The sequence below is a fragment of the Macaca nemestrina genome, chromosome 8, assembly GCF_043159975.1.
Source record: "Macaca nemestrina isolate mMacNem1 chromosome 8, mMacNem.hap1, whole genome shotgun sequence".
Taxonomy (NCBI): Eukaryota; Metazoa; Chordata; class Mammalia; order Primates; family Cercopithecidae; genus Macaca; species Macaca nemestrina.
Genome location: NC_092132.1, coordinates 15,152,784 through 15,175,562, shown reverse-complemented (window position 1 = coordinate 15,175,562; position 22,779 = coordinate 15,152,784). Strand labels below are relative to the sequence as shown.

General features: G+C 41.8%; 1 protein-coding gene across 3 annotated transcripts in view; it reads right to left on the bottom strand.

The window, feature by feature from the left end:
- LOC105492844 (ArfGAP with SH3 domain, ankyrin repeat and PH domain 1) overlaps positions 1-22,779 on the bottom strand; it is a 395,792-nt gene that overhangs the window by 90,811 nt on the left and 282,202 nt on the right. For all 3 annotated transcript variants that reach the window (XM_024796318.2, XM_071067822.1, XM_071067823.1), the window contains one exon: positions 18,304-18,373. In XM_024796318.2, coding sequence (XP_024652086.2) covers positions 18,304-18,373 — 70 coding nt within the window. The remainder of the gene's footprint in view (positions 1-18,303; positions 18,374-22,779) is intronic.

Sequence of the window (22,779 nt, the reverse complement as noted above, 5' to 3'; positions counted from 1 at the left end):
ATCGGTAAGCCTGAAACAACAGAGATGGCATACAAACAAGACAACTTCAATGACACACTGCTACCTCTCTTAAATAATAGGCATTAAACAATTTCTTTTTTTTTTTTTTTTTTTTTTTGAGACGGAGTCTCGCTTTGTCGCCCAGGCTGGAGTGCAGTGGCCGGATCTCAGCTCACTGCAAGCTCCGCCTCCCGAGTTTACGCCATTCTCCTGCCTCAGCCTCCTGAGTAGCTGGGACTACAGGCGCCCACCACCTGGCCCAGCTAGTTTTTTGTATTTTTAGTAGAGACGGGGTTTCACCATATTAGCCAGGATGGTCTCGATCTCCTGACCTCGTGATCCGCCCGTCTCGGCCTCCCAAAGTGCTGGGATTACAGGCTTGAGCCACCGCGCCCGGCCGCATTAAACAATTTCTATTTATCTTCCTGTGTTCGCTGGACCATTTTTCCAGATCTTTCTCCCTCTATGATTTCAATGAGATCACACACAGAAAACAATGCCCGTTGTCACGTATCTATCTGTTCCAAAGCAAACTGCTTTGGGGGAGGAAGTAAGAGACCCCAGGGGATTCCGTGTTCAGTGCATGTACCTTTGATTTAGAAATGGAACCAGAAGTCAAGTACAAGAGAATTTTGCCTAAGAGGAAACACTGCTTGGGAAGATTCCTATACTCCAGAACTTGTCACCAAACCTAGAAGGGGAGGCAGGAGCTTGTGGGCCTGCAAATTTTTCTTAGAAAATAGCTGAAGAGCCGGATGAGGTGGCTCAGGCCTGTAATCCCAGCACTTTGAAAGGCTGAGGTGGGCAGATCACCTGAGGTCGGGAGTTTGAGACCAGCCTGACCAACATGGAGAAACAGTGTCTCTACTAAAAATATAAAATTAGCCCAGTGTGGTGGCGGGCACCTGTAATCCCAGCTACTCGGGAGGCTGAGGCAGGAGAATCGCTTGAACTTGGGAGGTGGAGGTTACAGTGAGCAAGACAGCAGCACTGCACTCCAGCCTGGGCAACAAGAGCAAAACTCCATCTCAAAAAAAAAACCAAAACAGCTGAAGTTTGGGTTGCTAAAGGCCTCAGACTCCAAAATCAGAATCTGCAGCCACAAAGCAGGCTTAGCTCACTGTAAAAACAACTGTTAGTTCTACATCTCATCTTTTTGGATGTTGATAAAATTACTGACTTTCTCATATAAATGACAACAGCATATGACCACCTGAAAAGGCAGCGACCCAGTTAATGGTAAGGACAACTCTTGCTATGTTATTATGTTCCAATTTGGAAACCACATTTAAAGAAGGATGCAGAAAAGCTTGGGGAGATGAAGAGATGATTAAAAGGGTGGAAAATGGAAACTCTGAAGGTGAGTTAGAGGTGTTATTTAGTACAGAGGAGGGAAAGCTAGGGGGTGACTTAATGACCATCTTCAAGTATATGCAGGTTGTTACTGGGAAGGTTGGGCAGCTGTTTTCCATTAGCTCAGATGAAAAGAAATGCACTCCAATTGTAGAAGATGATTTGGGCCAGACATAAGGAAGAACTTCCCAAGCTTAAGTTGATTATGCATAGTAAGAGGTTTCAGGTTTTGTAAGTAGGGAAGGACTGCCTTTGAAAAATGTAATAATTTTTAAGCTGACCAGGCGTGGTGGCTTGTGCCTGTACTCCTAGCACTTTGGGAGGCTGAGGCAGGCGGATCACTTGAGGCCTGGGGTTTCAGACCAGCCTGGATAACGTGGCGAAACCCCGTCTCTACTAAAAATACAAAACTTAGCTAAGCATGACGGTGCATGCCTGTAATCCCAGCTACTCAGGAGGCTGAGGCAGGAGGATCACTTGAGCCTGAAAGGTGGAGGTGTAGTAAGCCAAAGTCACGCCATTGCACTCCAGCCTGGGCAACAGGGCGACAGAGCAAGACTCCGTCTCAAAAAAAAAAAAAAAAAAAAAAAAAAAAAAAAAAAAATTAGTACTTTTTAGACACTATTCACATTTGAACGTGACAGAAGGTTAACTTTATTTTTTAATTCTCCCAAAATCTAGGTTTCTGCGGTGTTTCTGAACAATCTTACCAACAGATACAACCAAGAGTAGATATAAATCTTAACAACAAAAAACAAAAAACCATACACTCAGCTGAGTATTAACTGCATTCAGGCAAGTTAAACAGCACCATTTACCTCTCATTTCTTTCTTTTTCTTTCTCCTTTTTGTTTTTATTGAGATAGGGTCTCGCTTTGTCGCCCAGGCTAGAGTGCAGTGGGGTGATCATTGATCACTGCAGTCTCAACCTCCTAGCCTCAAGTGATCCTCCCACCTCAGCCTCCCAAGTAGCTCGGACTATGGATGCACACCATCACACCTTTTTTTTTTTTTTTTTTGGTATTTTTTGTGGAGACAGTTTCTCTCCATGTTGCCTAGGCTGCTCTTAAACTCCTGAGCTCAAGCGATCTGTGTGCCTCAGCTGGGATTACAGGCGTGAGGCACCATGCTGGCCTCAGGTCTCACTCTCATTTCTTTCTTTAAAAAAAAAAAAAAAAAAAACTTTTAGGTTTGGGAGTATATGTGAATGTTTATTATGTAGGTAAACATAGGGGTTTGTTGTACATATTATTTTATCACCCAGGTATTAGGCCAAGTACTCAATAGTTATCTTTTCTGCTCCTTTCCCTCATCCCACCCTCCTCACCTCTCATTTCTAAGCAAGGACTATTTCAAAGTATTTTGCTGATAAGTAATTTATACCATTTAAGTCATTCCATGATTGACCCACAACTTCAATGGTGATGACGTATGATGTTTATTCTCTTAGAAGTGTGTCAAATCTACTAGACCGACTTTTGCTATGTTAACATGAACCACATTTGACATAGGCACATCTTGCCTACCCAGAGTGTTCTTCTCCAAACTAAGCTGCCAGTGAGGCACTTGACAAATGGCCATCATCCCAAATGTGACTTTAAGGAGCCAAGTATGCATAAGTTTTGACTATCTAAGCAGCTGACATACCCAGTGCTGACTGAGTCCATGAATACCAGAGGGGAGTGGTATGTTCCACAGAAGTCCAAAAACCAAGGCATTTGAAGCACAGAAATCACTACAGTAATAATTGTAACTTCAGATGTTTATATAACTTTCCAAAATTTCAAAGCATCTTCTTGACATTCAGTACTAATTTATAGGTATATTGATTAAAGATGGTATAATCTTTCTTGGGATTTCAGCAGACTAAAAGTGAAACTGAATGATTTACTCTGGGCTACACCACAGTGGAACAGTTTAGGAAATGCTTTCATATTGTTTAAGTACAGGAGAGAAAAAAGAAAACAAAACAGAAGAGAAACTCTGCAAATGTCTATGTTTCTACTGAGTCCTTGCTGTTGATTCCCATTCTGCTCAGAATAAACACACATCAGCGCCATGACCTCCAGGCACCAACTGCAGGCCCCTTCTGGCACTCAGCTCCTGTCACTCTGAGTTGTTCTTTGGCTGAGGAGGGGCACTGGTCCCTCCTGCTGCTCACACTCTCCTGCAGGCCCTCTAGGACTCTCATCAATCAGCACCTCCTTAGAGCGGGCGGTACCTGGCCTGACCACCTCCCTATGATGTTCCATTCTTATACACTCTGCTGTATTTTCTTTCTGGCTCTTATCACTCCTTATTTGCTTCCTGTCTTCCTTCTCACTGAGGACACACACATTTTTCTCATTAAAATGTGTTTGGCACACATCAGGTACTAGCAATATCACGGTTCATGGCAGCCTTGACCTCCCAGGTTCAAGTTATTGACCTACCTTGGCCTTCCTAGTAACCGGTACTATATGTGCATGGTACTATATGTGCACGCCACCACATGAGGCTAATTTAAAAAATACGTATTTTTTAGAGACAGGATCTCACTCTGTTGCCCAGGCTGGAATGCAGTGGTGCAATCATGGCTCACTGCAGCCTTGAACTCTTGGGCTCAAGGCATCCTCCTGCCTCAGCCTTCCAAGTAGCTGGGACTACAGGCATGCCTCACCATGCCTGACTAATTTTTAAAATTTTTGTAGAGACGGGGTCTTGCTTTGTTGCCCAGGCTGGTCTTAAACTCCTGGCCTCAAGTGATCCTCCTGCCTCGGCCTCTCAAAGTGCTGGGATTACAGCCATGTACCACTGTGCCCAGCCCTCAATAAATACTTACTAAATTAATGACTACATTCCAGGCATTTTATGTCATATGCTATCTCATGTACTACCTACCCTAAAGAGGGAAGTCTTTAGTTTCTTTTACTAAGTGAAGAAATGAAGGCACAGAGAGGTTAAGTAACATTCCTAAGCTCTCCCGGTGAGGAAATGGTTTGGATGGGTCAGAGCCCCCACTACTTCTCTTCTGCGTTCACTCTGCAGTCCAGCCTGGAAAGAAAGTAATCTGATATAGCTTGGGGAGTAACAGCTGGATGCCCAGCATACAAGAACATTTCCTCCTGATTACAGTAAGGGTTAGACGTCAATGAAGCAAAAGCTCCAAAGATTAATTTCTATTTTAATATCTTCTTGGGTTATATGATTCTCCTCTAAGTACTTACTTTCATAATTGGGAAAAAGAGAAATTTTAGAAACCACTTTGAAATTCCTACTTACTCATTCATCATATATTTATTAAGCCTCTACCACATTCCAAACACATCTGAAAAACACACGGTCCATGACATTAAAAATCTGTGGAAACAGACCTGACTGCGTATGGGGCCCAGGGAGCCCAGGGACCTGAGCTCAAGGGTGTGCACCAAAGAGGCAGGCAAGGTTCCACACAGGCAGCCTTAACCTTCAGAGAGGACTTGGAGGAGGGAACACGGACAAGCTGGGAAGCGTGAGGAGCAGGTCCAAAGGTCTGGGGCATAGGAGGGGATAAGCTGCAGGAGGTGACATTGAGCACACAGGAAGGGAGATTCTGCATGTGACACTAAAAAACTCACATTCCCATCCACGACTCTGGCAATCTACTGGAGAAAATGGAGTGACCAGTTAGATCTGCATTTCACGGGGATGGTGGTGGGAGAGGTAGAGGAGGCAGAGAGAGGCTGAGAGAGTAAGGAAGATAAGCAATGAAATGAGGAGGGCCTGAATTAGAGCTATGTACAGTAGTGGTGCTGGTGGCCAGAGGCTTAAGACAGCTAGAAAAGGAGGCTTTTAATGCATCATTCCACAAGTAACCTTTACCTAGTATGTGAATTACTCAGTCCAGGAACTTGAATGGTGAGTGGAGGGAGGAACACGTTGTTCCTGAAGGGTCTCTTGAGCAGCATCTCTGTCAAAAGCTACAAGAGCTTCTGTAAATATTGTTATGACACGTTTCAAAACTGACGATTCTACAACTCTGTTCCTTCAAACTCTGAGGCTTGTCCTTTTATAGGTTTTACTTCTCATTAAAATAAAACACATTCATAGAAGAAAATGAGACAGAGATAGTACAAAGAAGAAACCAAACATTAGTTGTTAATCTCACTTTTACATGCAGCAATAATCACTGTTAATACCTTAATTTTACCAAGATGTGTGTGTCTTTTTTTTTTTTTTTTGACATATGTTGGTTCAATTTGTATATACTGTTTTGTAAACTGTTTTTCCCAATTAACAATATACACAGATGTCTTCATTTTACACCCCCTCCCCCACACACCCTCAGACAAAAGGAAAACCTATTCAAGTTTCTGATTTTTGAAAATGTTTCAATCAGGAAAGCTCTGGGTACATTTCATGAAGAGCAGTGATGAAGATATCCCTCTGACATAATGAAAAGTAGATGTTCAGCTAGGAAAATCATCAAACGTGTAAGTAGAAATGCATGCAGAAACAGAATACATTAATTCCAATTAATGTTTCTGTGTTTCCTAAAAGAAAATAAACACCGCACATTTGTCTTTAGACAGCTTAGTGTGCATCATGGTTCCAGTGTTGTAAGTGGAAGTGTAAAGTTGTTAGCTGGAAGTGTAAAGTTGTTAGCACAGGCATATTTCTCAGTTAGCAGAAAACAGCTGCTACTGGAATTAGTACCCAGAAATGAAATTATTTCCTCCCATCATCTTACTGAATTGCTCTGCTTTACAAACAAGAAGTGAACATAATTAAGTACTTGGAAAATAGGCCTGACCCATCCAGGATGAAGCTGACGAGTGGAGAGAGGTAAAAATGACAAAGCTCTCTTCACTTCCTATGCTAGTGCCTGAAAGCAGAGCTGCTCAGACCATTACGGTCATTTCAAAGTTTTCATTCAATAAATATTTAGACACCTACTGTGCCCTACAGGGACATACATTTTTGGCATACGATCAATAACCTCAACAACCCCCTGGCAAGAAATTAAGGTACCTGCTGAACACTTACCACTGCAGAGAGATCTTATCTCCAGAATTTTAGCAATCAAGACTATTGGCTTTTGACCTTCCAGACAGATAAAAAGGTAACAGTTTTTTAAAAAACTGAGCACCTAAACTGCTAGGTACATTATATGAATTCTATTATTTAATTTTTGCAATGACTCTGTGAGTTAGGTACTGTTCCCAAACCCATTTCATAAATGAGGTAACCAAGGATCAGGAAGGTGAAGTAAACTAACCTATGTTTCACAAAAAATAAATGCCAAAGCTGAATTCTGAACAAATCTCTTCTCACTTATCACACTGTTTCTGTCAAAACAAGCCCTTGGAAAACTTACAAAGTCAGTCAAAATATGGCTTTACTGTTTTGCCTTTTCTGGTTCTTACTGCCCTTAAATGGCCAGTTCCCTCATTTTCCCTCCAGATGCACGTTCCAAACCCCAAACTTACTACTCTGTGGCCACAACTAAAGCTCTCACATCCCTTGCATGATCCTTCAGACAGCGAAGAAGATAAGTAGCGATTATCTAACTGAAGTAATTCATTCTAGAGTGGATGACTGAATTCCCTTAACCCTCCCAATCATTTTATTAATTTTTTTGTCAAACATTTATCACTGTATCTCCCAACCATTTTAATAAAAGGACTCATTTCCAGTTGGCATGTATATGTGATAAAGAAATATTTGAAAACGGAGATCTCCAAGAAAATGTCTTTTCTTGCAGCCAGGAATCTGTTACCTTACTTTTGAGAGGATGTTCCACTCAAATCAACATTAAACAATCAATGCTACAATGCAAATAGAAAAAAAGAGCTTACTGGGGCTCCTGCTAAGACGCAGGGCTGATGTTACTGTATCCAATGAATGTGCTAGTCATCCACGCAGACACTTCTGCAAATACATACTGAGTACCTACTATTTGATAGTATATAGAGTTTGGGCCAGTACAGGAAGAATTTTTAAATTCACATTTCCTATTTAACTACAGTGGCCACTTTATGTCATGTTTTCCAACAACGGTACATAAAACAAAAACCTTTGGAATATTTGTATAAAATGCATTAATTTGATAGTAAAACATCTGTGTTTTTTTTTTTTTTTTTTTTTTACGGAGTCTCACTCTGTTGCCCTGTTGCCCAGGCTGGAGTGCAGTGGCGTGATCTTGGCTCACTGCAACGTCCACCTCCTGGGTTCAAGTGATTCTCCTGCCTCAGCCTCTCAAGTAGCTGGGATTACACGCACGTGTCACCACACCCGGCTACTTTTTTGTATTTTTAGTAGAGATGGGGTTTCACCACGTTAGTCAGGCTGTTCTTGAACTCATGACCTTGTGAATGGCTGAGACAAAATGTGTTTGAGGCTTTTATCAGCCTCACACAGAAAGGGCAGTCTTTAAAGCAAGGGCATCATCATGTTGATGAGAACACAGCATTTACTCATGCCGGGCTCCATGCCATGTGTTTTACATATACTTGCTCACTTAATTCTCATAACCACCCTACAACTAAGTACCACTATTATTACTATTTGAGAGATGAGGAAAATAAGGCACCAAAAGGTTAACTCTGCCTTAAGGTCACAGCTATTAACAACAGAACATTAGGTCAAAGTAAAACTTTTTTTTTTTTTTTTTTGAGATGGGGTCTTTACTCTGTCGCCCAGAGTGGGTACGGTGGTGTGATCTCGGCTCATTGCAACCTCTGCCTCCTGGGCTTCAGTGATCCTCCGGCCTTAGCCTCCCAAGGAGCTGGTATAACAGGCGTGCACCACCACACCTGGCTAAGTTTTGTGTTTTTTTTTTTTTTTTTTTTTTCTGTAGAGATGGCGTTTTGCCATGTAGCCCAGGCTGGTCTCGAAGTCCTGGGCTTAAGCCTCAGACTCCCAAAGTGCTGGGATTACAGGTGAGAGCCAATGTACCTGGCCTAAAACATTTTTAAGAAATCTATTATTTCTTATATTAGGAATGTGGGCAGGAAGTAACATGACAGCTGATGTCAAACTGCAGGTTCCTTAGTTTCATAGATTCAAATTTGTAAATCAAGACTTTAAAAAAGGCTTTTTACCCCTTAGTAAAAGTAAAAAAAAAAAACTTTTTACCCCTTAACATATACCTTCGTATATGCTAAGAACCAACAGCATATACTGCAACCAAATGGTCACACTTTATAAATTTCTGGGCTCTAAATTAATGAGGTTTTATTCTACTCACTTGTCTACTAGAATTAGAATCACACTGGAAGCATGCAAAATGACACACACTGTATCAGACCTCCAAGGCAAGGTTTAAAAACCTCAATCCTCACAAGCTGTGAGTCCTGTGGTTTTGATCTGTAACCTCTTCTATATTTTAATTCTTCAATTTTGTCCTCCCTTCTTCATTTATGGAACACGTTCCTCGAAGGAGTTTCTACTAATCTCTGTTCAACATGAAAGCCAGAGAGATTTATTTGGCAGGTCCTCAAATCCTAGGCAGTATCAGCACCACGACACCCTTGCTATTCCAGAGGATTTGCCAGACTTAAAAATCAAAAGTGCATTGCTTGCTGTCTGCTGAAGCCCAAATGAGAAACTGCTACAAAACACCTGACTTTAATGGAGCCGCATGCTGGGAACCGAGGTTTCTTCCAGTTTGGAGGCAATGTAATACTCTGTTGATTTGGAAAAGGAATTTATTCATACTTTAAGGTACATGGTAGAGTGGAGGGAAAAGTCTGATTTTGGAGGCAATCAGATCTGGGTTTGAGTCTAGGCCCAGGCACATTAATACTGCCATGAGCAAGTATCGTGGCTTTTCTGAGTCTCATGCTATCTCACCACGATGAGGGAAAACAATGCCATCTCTGCTGTGATAATGAACTAGGCAATGCTTGATAAATGTCTGGTGCTACACTTCCAAATGGGAGGCAGAAGAGGCTCTGGACTTTACCTTCTTGGGTTCATATCTGGCTCTAGCACTTAATGTGACTTTCAGGCTTCCTCCTCTTAAAAAAGGAGATTAACAGCTACTTCCTTGTGAAGGTGTTATGAAAGTTAAAAAAGAAAACATATGTAAAGTGTCTAGCATGTAATGAGTGTTCAATAAATGTCACCTACTTTTATTTTGAGACAGGGTCTTGCTCTGTCACCCACCCAGGCTAAGTGCAATGGCATAATCATGGATCACTGCTGCCTCGACCTCCCACTTTCAATCCTCCTGCCTCAGCCTCCTGAGTAGCTCGGATTACAGGCACGTGCCACCACACCCAGCCTTTTTTTTTTTTGGTAGAGACAAGGTCTTGCTACAATGCCCAGGCTGGTCTCAAACTCCTGGACTCAAGTGATCCTCCTGCCTCGGACTCCCAAAGTGTTGTTGGGATTACAGGTGTGAGCCGCTGCACCTGGACAATTATCTTTATAATTACTAATTATTCCCAGAATATCTCCTCTGATGGTGTCCACATAACTGATACATAAAATTCTATTACTATAATTTTCCCTTTAGATTAAAGCAGTATTCCTTGTTAAAATGCAATCACCTCTGGGAGAGTTTCCCAATAAGTCACTAAGGTTCAAATAGAACATCAGATCCTGTCTAAGGTGGAAGCTCTACGGAAGTAAACTGAATGGGCATGGGCAACAGGCAGCGTGAGGAGGAGAAGAGGAGTCTAGGGCACACAACCCTGGTGAATGTGAAGACACAGAGCATGCAAACAGAGGGACTCCAGGCACACAGGGGAGAATCAGAAAAGAGGTGAAAGAACTCAGTAACTGCGCACTTAAAACACTGAGACTGGCTTTGAAAGAAGCTTAGACCTGCCCACTGCTCTGACTTTACTGTTTCATTTATTAAAAGGGTACTGAACTAGAAGAAAGTGGTGGTAAGAACTGACTTCAAACTGGCTTACGTTCTGAGGTCCACAATCCAGTTCACAAAGTTGACAAATATCACTATCACTGGCTTCAGATTTCTGAGTAACACACCTCTATTCTAGCCTCTCTATATTTTAACAGTAGCAAACAATGGTGGAAGGACTCAGAGGGTCTCTGCTTTGGCTAAAGTTGAAGCTACCCGGTTAGCAATACTTGGGCTTCATCTCTAGATCAGTTAAATCGAAATCTCTGAGGGTGGAACCAGGTGATTCCAATGTACCGTCACGGATGAGAATCACTGGATTCATGTGGCCAATTGCAGCCCCCTCTAATCACCTGCAATGGTTCATTCAGATGCAAGTGATGAGAGTTTTCATTTGCAATCAACTATATACTGATGCTTCTAATATGTAATCTTGTGACTCGAATAGTGAAAAGAAGAACCTCCACCAGGATTCAAATAGAGTAAACGTATCTGCTGCATGTATTATTTTGAAGAACGACCTGTAAGACTTCAGCAGATATATTTCTAAACTTATATTTTATAGAACTTGAACTTGGGAAGCCCTCTGGTAAACATTTGTCTTCAGGTTCTGCATTTGCAATGTGGAAGACAAAGATATTCCACAGTGACCCTTAGTTCTGGAAACAGCGCAGCTTATTGTCATATGTCCAAATAACATTTTCTATACTGGAACAACTACATTTCTTTTGCCAGGGAACATGGCTGTGGAGAAGGTTCAACACCAGTGCCCTTGGACCTGCGGTTGCACTCCTTTTATTAGAGACACGGTCCTGCTATTTTGTCCAGGCTGGAGTGCAGTGGCTATTCACAGGTGCAATCATCACACACTGCAGCCTTGAACTCCTAGCCTCAAGTGACCCACTGGCCTCAGTCTCCCAAGTACCTTGGACTACAGGTGCACACAACCATGCCCCACTTGCAGATGTATTTTGAATTTTGTTCAGGAAAGTTAACATCTGGTCTTTTGTTTAAAAAAGCGAAGTGATGTTTGTGAATTCTGGTATCCAGAATATGTACATATCAACAGCTTTCAAAGAGTGTCTTATTTGAACCTCTGAACTCTTCACAGAGGGTATGGAAAGTGATATCATTTCCACCCTTATTATTCAATTCTCTTAGGTCCCACGAACATACTGTCCAGTCTCGTGATTTTGGCCCATTCTCTTCCCTCTAGTGGGGCTGCTCCTTGCCTAGCTTTATGCTAAACTATCAGAAAAGCCTTCCCTGACGACACTAAAGTAGCTGCTTTGTTTTCCATTACAACCTGCTGCTCACTTCTTTTATGGGACTTATCCTTTGTTTATTCCAAGCTCCAGGAGAGCAGGGGCCACTAATTCATCACTGCTTCAATAGTACCTAGCCTAGAAAGGAATAAAAAAATTTTAATGGGCAGGACGCGGTGGCTCACACCTGTAATCCCAGCACTTTGGGAGGCCGAAGTGGGCGGATCACGATGTCAGAAGATCGAGACCATCCTGGCTAACATAGTGAAACCCCGACTCTACTAAAAATACAAAAAATTAGCCAGGCGTGGTGGCGGGTGCCTGTATTCCCAGCTACTTGGGAGGCTGAGAAAGGAGGATGGTGTGAACCTGGGAGGTGGAGCTTTCAGTGAGCCGAGATTGCACCACTGCACTCTAGCCTGGGTGACAGAGTGAGACTCCGTCTCAAAAAAAAAAAAAAAAAAAAAAAAAAGTTATGGGTAAATTATGCCCATTTTATATCTGAGGAAAAACAAGGCTCCAAAGGCTTAAGTTACTTATCCAAGGTCCTACAGTTTTTTTTCAGGGGTTTGAGCCTGGGTTTAACTGGTTCCAAAGTTCACCCTTTTACAACTGACAGTGCTGTTTTCTAATCTGCTGGAGGGAAGAAAAATATTCTCATTCTCTTTTTAGTGACAATGAGGGTAAAGATGTGGAATCAGAGGACAGCCCAGGACAGCTCTGAAGGTCAGTCACAGAAAACAAGGTTACTGAATACATTGCAAAGAAGAGAGCAATCCATTTTGCAGGTCTCTTCCTGTTTCCTGTATATGCTTTCAGTGCTTCTTTTAAAGCCCTGGCAGCTGAATGTTATCTTCAGGGCTCTGGATAGGGCAATAGAACAACTGACTTTAGATCCAAAGATCCAAAGGAAAGGGAGAAGAGACACATCCAATTCTTGCTTTAGTGAAATGCCATGGAGGTGACAGAGCTGCTGTTAATCCCTAACAGGCAGAAATTAAATTTCTATGAGAGAAGAGGTACCCCAAATGGGCTCTGTAAAGTACACTGAGCAGTAATGAAAATAGCAATACAAAAGAATTCCAACGGCCAGGTGCAGCAGCTCACGTCTGTAATCCCAGAACTTTGGGAAGCTGAGGTGGGCGGATCACTTGAAGTCAGGAATTCCAGACCAGCCAGGCCAACGTGGTGAAACCCCATCTCTACTAAAAAATTAGCTGGCTGTGAGCGGCGCATGTCTGTAGTCTGAGCTACTCAGGAGGCTGTGACATGAGAATTGCTTGAGCCCAGTGAGCCAAGATGGTGCCACTGCACTCCAGCCTGGGCAACAAAGGGAAATGCTGTCTCAAAAAAAAAAAAAAAAAAAAGAATTCCAATAAACCACAGTTTAAAATGGAAATAGTTACACATTAGAGAAGTAGTAATAATAATAGCTGACATTTATTGAGCACTAATTCTGCCCTACATTCTGTTCTAATTATTTACAATCAATAAACTCATTTAATCTTTACAATCACTTACGAATTAGGCCTTATTAATAGCCCCATTTTATTTAGATGGAAAATCCTCACTAGAGATTCAGTGTCAGGGTTGAAATTCAAGTCTAGGCAGTCTGGCTCCAGGGTTTCATATGCTGTAACCCTACCTCAGCTCCCTGAGATGACAACAGCTACTAAGTTTAAGGAACACTTATTGAGGTCCAGGTTCTACAAAGTTTTAAATGCATCATCTTACTTAATTCTCACAACATGGAAGACAGGTACAGTTATTCTGTTTTACAAATGAGTAGTATGAGTTAAGTAGCTTAATAAAAGGCACATACAATAAGATGCTGAATGGGCATTTACTGCAGATGGACTCAAAAGGATGAGGTCTAACTCTCCCTCTGTTTAAAATGATCAGCCCATCAAGCAGGTGGACACACACACATTATCCACCTAAGAGGTGGAACATCTAAAGAGGCCAGCTGGATTTCCAACCCTTTTGAGTAAAACACCAGACCTTAATGAACTTCTGTGGGCTATTAAAAATACTGTTGGTGTTGGCTGATTGAGAAAAAAGTGACTATAAATTTAATAATTGCTGTAAGTGTTAATCATAAGGGCATCTGAAGACATCTGAAAGATGTAATACATTATTTAGGCAGTTTCAGATTCAAATATAAATTCTTAGAATACTTGCATTATCTTCATGACTAGTACCCCTCCTCCTCCCTTCCTGGAATCCCTTACAGCCTTCTCTACCCTAAGACCCCTGACTAATTCAAGGAGTATCAAGGTAAGGCCAAGGTAAGGAGTTCCACTGCAAAGAACTGTTATTCACGAAACTTTCAAAGACCTAACAACAATCTGGCATCTGAGGAAAAAAACCCTATGATACAGGAGAAAGAGTATAGGCTTTAAGCCTGGAAAACTGGTCCAGCTATTTACAAACTTCATGACCCTTAGCATGAGATTTAACCTCTCTGAGCTTCAACTATAAAATGCAGTCTCATTAGAAAAGTATTCACTGAGCACTAAGTACATGTCAGGCAATATGTTAGGTATTGAAAATTCAAAGCTGAGTAAGATGAGGTCCCTGCCTCCTAGGAACTTCCAGTATGGTGGGAAATGAAGATCGTGATCCTATCTTGTAGGGCCATCTTGAAGATGAAGTGCAGGGTGCATTCTAAGTGCTCCACAAATGGTAGTTCTCTTTCTTTTTACAACCCATTATTTAAACAGAATGTGACACTGTGGTTAATAAATTCAGGGAGCAGGGTTTTTGAAGAACATAGCTGCTTATATTTTTGAAATTGATTTTTCAAGATTACTACAATAAATATGTCAACTATAATTCCTATACTTTCTGTTGTAATTTGTTTTATGATATTTATTTATATTATAATGCTTTTAGTTAGAAAAAGCAAATAATTCAAAACTATAGAAATTAAAGCAGTTTAGTGGCTTCATATAAGCTTTATACTTAAGTTTTGAGGCTGACTAAAAAATTGTTTTCTTGAGACAGGGCTTGGCTCTGTCGCCCAAGTTGGAGTGCAGTGGTGCAATCTTGGCTCACTGCGGCCTCTGCCTCCCAGGTTCAAGCAATCCTTCCACTTCACAGCCTCCCAAGTAGCTGGGACTACAGGTGTACACCATCATGCTCAGCTAATTTTTGCCCTTTTTTTTTTTTGTAGAGATGGGGTTTCACCATGTTGCCCAGGCTGGTCTCGAACTCCTGGGCTCAAGTGATCCACCTGTCTCAGCCTCCCAAATTGAGCATGAGCCACCATGCCTGGCCTGAGGCTAAGTGAAATGTTTGCCAAAGATTTGCTGGAACTGGTATTTTGAAATGAAAGCATCTTATACTACGTTTAGAACATACTAGATAGTTCATAGTTGGAAGCTGCTATCATTAATATTACTACTGTTATAGCAAATTCAGATATTCACACTGAATTTGGTTCCCACAGTGCTGCATTACTTTGAATAGTCAGTAAAAAAAACTTATGTCTTAACAGATACACGAAAAGCAAAGAATTTATGAATGAAATCTTCTAAGGATGGGCTGCCAATTTTTCAGGTGTACACAGAAACGTATTTCTCCTTAGAATAGTAAGCTGGGGAGATGAATCACCTCTGGTGCAGACCTTGCTTGGGTGGCCAAGCCAACAAACCCTGCACCATTAATCTAAATGAGTACTTGGCCCTCTCCTGAATCACTTTGATAAGAACAATTTGCAAAGGTGACACTGATGACGGCCTTCAAACCAAAGAATTTTCATGTGTCCCAAACACCTCAAGTTTTCTGACAACAAAGGCTCTTCTCCCCACTTTTTCAAAGAAGCCCTTTATGTTTTTCTCAGAAAACTGCTGGCCTTGATTTTCAACCTAATTCTAATCAATGGTGTTTGCAAAGTCAGGAAAAGCCAGCTAAAACTGGCTAGAGACCTTTTTGTGGGAGCAGCAATGTGATTATGAGTGATGTAACTGGCAGCAAAAAAGGTCTGGGCCAAAGCCAATGAAAAGTGGGGAATAGAATAGCAAAAACAGCAGGAGAGAATCAGAAGTTAGGAGAGTAAGCCATTTCCCTCCAGGCTGCTCTGGGGGCAGGAGAGTGCTGATGTTTGTAGCAGGAGGGTCTGCTTGTCAACAGATTTCAGTATTGTCAGCAACATCCAATAAACTAACAGTGACAGCACTAATAACTGTTAACAGAATGGCCACACATGGCATGTCATCTCACTGAATCCTCATATAATCTTTATGCGTTAAATATTTTTCTCAAGGTCACAAAATAAATGGCAAAGTTGGCATTTAGACTCAAATCAGACAGATGCCATAGTCCATTATCTTAGCCACTAAACAAAGTGGGTGATGTGAGACTTGTTAATTCGAGCCTTAAGAATGCATATAAACAGTTCGTTTGGCCATAACAACGTGTTTTGGCAGGAATAAAAACAGGAGGCGAAAGGGAACTTATTTTATTTTTAGTACATTTCCCAAGGTCATATAACTACTAAGCAGTGCCACTGATTCACTTCATCAACTATATTATCTCCCATCACTCTGCACTGCCTCCCACAGCAGATTCCTAAGAAAAGCAAACAGATACAACATGATAAAGCCATTATATAACTTCTCAAAATGCCTAGTGAGGACTGTTACAGCCTGACAAATCCAAGGGGAGAGCTGTGCAGCAGAAGGTAGAGAGTTAGGGTACACATGGTAACTCTGGCCAGGTGCAGTGGCTCATGCCTGTAATCCCAGCACTTTGGGAGGCCGAGGTGGGTGGATCACTTAAGCCCAGGAGTTCGAGACCAGCCTGGGCAACATAGCAAAACCCCTGTCTCCACAAAAAAATACCAAAATTAGCTGGGCGTGGTGAAGTGTGCCTGTATTCCCAGCTGCTTAGGAGGCTGAGATGGGAGGATGGCTTGGGCCCAGGATGCAGAGGTTGCAGTAAGCCAAGATCATTGCTACTGCATTCCAGCCTGGGTGACAGAGCCAGACCCTGTCTTAAAACAAAACAAAACAAAACAAAAAGATGGTAACTGACTAAAAACTCACCATCTACACAGCCAAAGGATCAGAAATGTTCACTCTGGTATGCACAGGTGACTGTATATGGAATTAAATATAAGAAAGTAAAAATTATCTAATTTTTCATTCATGCATCTTTGATGCCTACGCCAGAACATGGCAGAATGGAAGCTTAACAAAAGATTGCTGAAGAAGGGCTGGGCGTGGTGGCTCACGCCTGTAATCTCAGCACTTTGCAAGGCCGAAGCGGGCAGATCACAAGGTCAGGAATTTGAGACCAGCCTGGCCAATATGATGAAACCCTGTCTCTACTAAAAATACAAAAATTAGCCAGGTGTGGTGGCAGGCACCTGTAGTCCCAGCTACTCAGGAGGCTGAGGCAGGAGAATAGCTTGAACCCGGGAGATGGAGGTTGCAGTGAGCCAAGATTGTGCCACTGCACTCCAGCCTGGGCGAAAGAGCAAGACTCCATCTCAAAAAAAAAAAAAAAGATTGCTGAAGAAATGAATCATTGTTAGACAGCCTTAATCATAATTACAGACAGATCCAAGTCCGTGGACAGTATTTCTGATATCAGATGGGTAGCCGGACACAACTGGCATGACAGCTAAAAATCTCAGCTGGGCTGTTTGAGGGTAATTGAAGACCTCTGAGGAATTCCTCCGAAGAATCACTGAAAGTGTGCTGCGAGGGGCAAGGGACAGAAATGATGCAGCTGCTCAAGTTTCATAAAGGACAACAATCTTTAAGATGTGGGCAGTCATTTACCACAAAGGACTGGGCCACAAGAGTGTACTAAGAGCCTTCTGTATGTCAAGTTTTGTGTGAGAGGCTGAAGACAGAAAGAAGAACAGGACTAGGCAGGTGCCCAAGGGGGCGTTTACAGTGTAGTAAGATGATGGTTTCTGCAGGAAGAGACAGAAGGGCCACAAGGACTAATGTCAGACAGACACCCGAGTTTGAACTTCCAATTCTGTGAGTTACTAGCCAAATTATAGTTGTTCTTTGCGCTTCAGTTTCTTCATCTGTAAAATGAAGGTTATCATACCACATGGGGTGTCGGGAGGATTAAGTGAAATAAAGTTTATGAAGGTAAGTGGTACTTCCTTTCCTGCCTGATAGATATCTAAAGTCAGCTGTAAGTCATACAAAATTGCCAACATAATAAACACTCATCTCTCATTTCCACTATTCTGTTGGCAATTCATTAAGCAGTGCCCCAAGGACATCACTTGGCACAGCATACTGTAATTTAATGAGTTTTTAAAATCAAAACTGAGATTACTGGGTTAAACAGCAAGCATATTAAAAAAGTCTTGGCATATACTTTGCCATTTTCATTCCCGCTTGGTACATTTTCCACTACAATCTCTGCATTTTTAAGAATTGAAAAGAGTTTTCTGTTGGTTTAAAAAGGGCAAAACTTACTGTGTGCTTCTTTGACTACCACCAAGGTTTTTACATCTACTGTTATGTTTCCTACATTATTTTTACATGCAAGGAACAGCCTCTGTCATCTTTATAATTCAAAAACCTGGGTTTTTCAGAACAACCAATATTTCCCAAAAGTAAGATTACAAAATCAAAATACCTTACTCATTTTGAGAGAGTAAAAATACAAGTGTCTAGTGATGCCAAAGAATGATGCCGACCACCACAGGACAAGACAAAACCTTTTTTTTTTTTGGTAAAGGATTATCGGCAAAGATCTGACCCAAATGCATAAATGTATTTGCGCAAATTTTTACTGCTGAGTACATAATCGTGTTTGCTTTCTGGCCTACGAGGCCAGAAAACCTAACAATGGGCAGGGTAAATTAAGAAACATACTTACTGTGGCGTGTGAGATAGTCAGAATCCCATTCTTGACAGAACACTTCCTCCTCTGCCATACTTTCCGGATCCTAAGGAGGAAGTCAAACACAACTAGATATAGTAACTGATTCACTCTGGGACATGCAAGGATACAGTATGATACATAATAATAACTACAAAATAACTTCCCCAAACCAAAAAATCCAACCCCCAAAACAAAATCCTGGTTGCCTTTTATTATCCCAGGTGGAAGGTAATTCACACAGGTAGCCATGTACAAGGATGCTCATTACAGCACTGCTTTTTAAATTTTTTTTGAGACGGAGTCTTGCTCTGTTGCCCAAGCTAGAATGGTGCAGTGGCATGATCTTGGCTCACTGCAACCTTGTCTCCCGGGTTCAAGTGATTCTCCTACCTCAGTCTCCTGAGTAGCTGGGATTACAGGCTCCTGGCATTGCGCCTGGCTAAGTTTTGTACTGGTAGTAGAGATGGGGTTTCACCATCTTGGCCAGGCTGGTCTCGAACTCCTGACCTTGTGATCCACCAGCCTTGGCCTCCCAAAGTGCTGAGATTACAGGTGTGAGCCACTGCGCCCGGCCAGTGCTGCTTTTTAAAGACATATATATACACACACACACACACACACACATATATATATAGAGACAGGTTCTTGCTCTGGAGGCTAGAGTACAGTGGCACAATCACAGCTCACTGCAGCCTTGACCTCCCAGGCTCATCTGATCCTCCCACCTCAACCTCCAGAGTACCTGGGACCACAGGCACACCCCACCATGCCTGGCTAATTTTTATATTTTTTTGTAGAGACAAGGTTTTGCCGTGTTGCCCAGAATGGTCTCAAACTCCTGGGCTCAAGCGATCTGCCTGCCTCGCCTTCCCAGGGTGCTGAAATTACAGGTGTGAGCCACCATGACCGGTAGTAGCACTGCTTTGGACAGTAAAAATGGGAAATAGAAACAATAATAATCTAACCGCAGGAGACTCAGTCAATGAATTACAGGTAGTACACTGATATCATAATAACTCCTCTCTATGAAGGAGACCCAAACCTGTTAGGGGTGGTGTTAATAAGTAGTTTTCAACCATATCTGTCAATCTTTCATAAGAGTGTTCAATTACTTCTGTTATTAATAATTGAGTTTTAAAAATTAAGAAAGTGGCTGGGCACGGTGGCTCATGCCCGTAATCCCAGCACTCTGGGAGGCTGAGGTGGGAGGACTGCTTGAGCCTAGAAGTTGAAGACCAGCCTGGGCAACATAGGGAGATCCCATATCTACAAAAAATAAAAAGTAAAATTAAAGTAACTCAAGAAGTCTGCCATGCAAGGAGGGAGGGGGGTGAACTGCCTCAGTATGTACAGGACGAGCTTAGCCAGGGCTCAAGAATGCATCATCATCATTTTTGGTAACTCATACACCATCCCTTTAGGCATCTTCCAGAGACAGAATGGTGCCTCAGAGCCCCAAGCGAAAACTGTTCATGATTTGCATAGGGAAGTAAATGGTGACCAAACCATTCCCAAATAGTTACAAGTGATACACATTTTGAAAAATGTGATTTGATGATATTGAAGGGTAAAAAAAGCCGAAGAGAACTAATTCAAACTTGGAAGAGTTGTGTGTGTGTGAAGCTCCAGGCACAGGCAAAAGACTGCATGTGTGGCAGATCTGCGTCAGTGCAGGTAGGTGCAAATGCACTAGTTGAGACTACTTCCATCAGATAAGAAGAAACGGGCAGGGAACAGTGATTCCCTAGGCTGGAAGAAAGTTTTGAAGGCCTTCTGTTGCCGTGGAAACAAATGACATCAGGAGACCACTGTAGCTTTCCCAGGCATTTAAAACAGTACCATCTTGTATTTTTCTTTTCCTTCTTAAATTAGTTCTCTAAGAAAGCTGCCACAACACAAATTTAAAACCATCTCTAAACACAAATAATACTGTGTATTTAACTACTAGAAGCACAGTTTGTTCTAAAGCATGCTTCATAGAGGGAAGTAGGAATTTGACACCATCTAACCAAATGCAAATTGAACATACTGTATTCAAAATGCTAGCCTTGCTCGGGAGGTAATTTAACTACTAATTGATAAACCATCCTCAAATTAGAGCTAAATCACATACTTTCTTCTAGAAGTACTGACCAAGGAAATGTCTGATTAGAGGCAGCATCTCTCAACTAATCAGAGCCACATTTGGTTAACGTGACTAACTCTCTGCAAGGAGTTTTGCATCCATCTTACTCTCACAAGAGCCTGCTAACATAGGTGAGGCATCCTTGTACACACTTAAGCCAAAACCAGTGTCATCCTAAATACCACTCAATTCAACAATCAAACTATTCAACCTTCAGGAATAGTTTAAAGCCTCAGTTTATCCATTTTATTAAGTCTTTACTCGTTAGTTTTACTTACACATGTATATTATGGAAGCACAATACACACACACACACACACACACACACACACACACACACACACACACACAAACCCTTCTCTTGTGCTGCTAATAAAGCCAAGGAAAGTAACACAGAAGCATTATTCTGGGTTGACAGAGATTGTGACTGAGGAACTTTCAGATTGCCAGAGGAAAGGGAACAATCTTGAGATATCTCCTGGCACAGCTGAGAGCAGTACTGCCTGATCTTTTTTTGTGCATGAGAGACAGGGTGTCACTTTGTAACCCGGGCTAGAGTGCAGTGGTGTGATCATGGCTCACTGTAGCCTTGACCTCCTAGGCTCAAGCGATCCTCCCACCTTGGCCTCCTGAGTCGCTGGGTCTATAGGCATGTGCACTACGCCTGGCTAAATTTTGTAGAGATAGGGTTTTGCCATGTCGCCCAGGCTGGTGGGCTCAAGTGATCCGCCTGTCTCGGCCTCCTAAAGCGTTGTGATTATAGGCATGAGCCACCGCACCCAGCCAGCACCTGATCTTTGTGAACATTTTGATAGCTTCTATTCCCAAGACTTCCATGGACTAGACTGAATTACTGTGATCTCCCCTGCTCTGTAATGAAAGCTTTACAAATGCTCCAGTCTGCATAGCTCCTGAATGGACATACCAAGAACTCATGCCATCTGGTGCTCACAGACAGTGCCACACACAATTACTGATTACGCCATGCTAGAATCTTACAATTCCAGAAAAGAAAATTCTACTAGAAAATGGTCTCGTATAAATAGTTCCAACTTTGATGCCAGATCACTTGAGCTTTGATCTCAGCACGATCTCTAGTTATGTGACTTTGCCCATGTTATTTGACTTCTTGGAGACTCACTTTCCTTTTCTGTATTACGAAGACAGTAACACCCACCTTTGTATATATAATGAGAAAATATAATAAAGCAATTGCTCCTTTGCCTCTCAATAATTGCCTCTGGTCCATAAAGTTTTTAAAAATTATTTTTTAAAATTTTAAATTGTTTTTCAAATTGTGTAATAATCCTTTAAGTAATAAAGAGCATTCCAAAGCTAGGGTCAAAAATTACTAATGCAAATAATACTTTAGAGAAAAATCACAGAACATATCAGTGGTCACTGTTTGCAAATGAGTCTGTTTTCATGTATAAGCATTTCAATTTTTTACTCTTCCACAGAAGTCACAAGCAACTCCCAGTTATTAGTGCTCATCTTTGCTATCTGTGCAATTATTAAGGAGGTGGAACCACTTGACTTCCAACCTCCTTTCCAACTCTATGATCCAGGAGCTCTGTCTGTATCTCTTTCCAACAGACTGCAGTCAAAGTGAGGGTGAGGACCATATCTCATTTATGTTTCACCTCTAGCAGGCTGCCTCATACACCAGAGTATTTCATATATGTGTGTGGAATGAGTACATGAAGGAAGAGACCAAAAGTCAAGGGGGTGAATTTGTGCCAGTTAATGTCTTGCATATCCTTAGAGTGATCAACAGCAGCAGCGGTCCCTTTGAAAAACAAAGGGGAGATAACCCTGGCATTAAGTCAGAAGACCCAGTTCAAATTTGGGTGTTCATACTTACTGTCTGTTTGATCTCAGTCAAATTATTTAATCTCTCTGTAAAAGGTGTTAAATGAGATGAGTGAGCAGGTACTTGGGCACGTGGCTGGCATACACAGGGGCTCTCAAGATGATAATTTACTTGAACACTTTAGGGTTGAACTACACAACACTTACGAAAAGACTGTTGATCTTCCTTGGATATACAGATTGTAACCGCTTCACTTAAAATTAGGCAATTCTAATTTCAAGAAGGACATTGTGATTTCGGTTGAGCAGTGTTAAAAAATGACTTTTATACTTTCACTTCAGTAGATATGTAATAGTACACTGTTGCTCGTAACGGAACACAATATTAACTTTCCGTTTGATGATAGAACAACAGGTCACCACATTTCCAAGAGATGTCTATACCACAGATGGTCAGGGAAGGACAAGGAGCTGAGCCTGAGGCTTTTCAGCAAGATAAACTATGGAATTTACAATTTATGTACACTTGATCT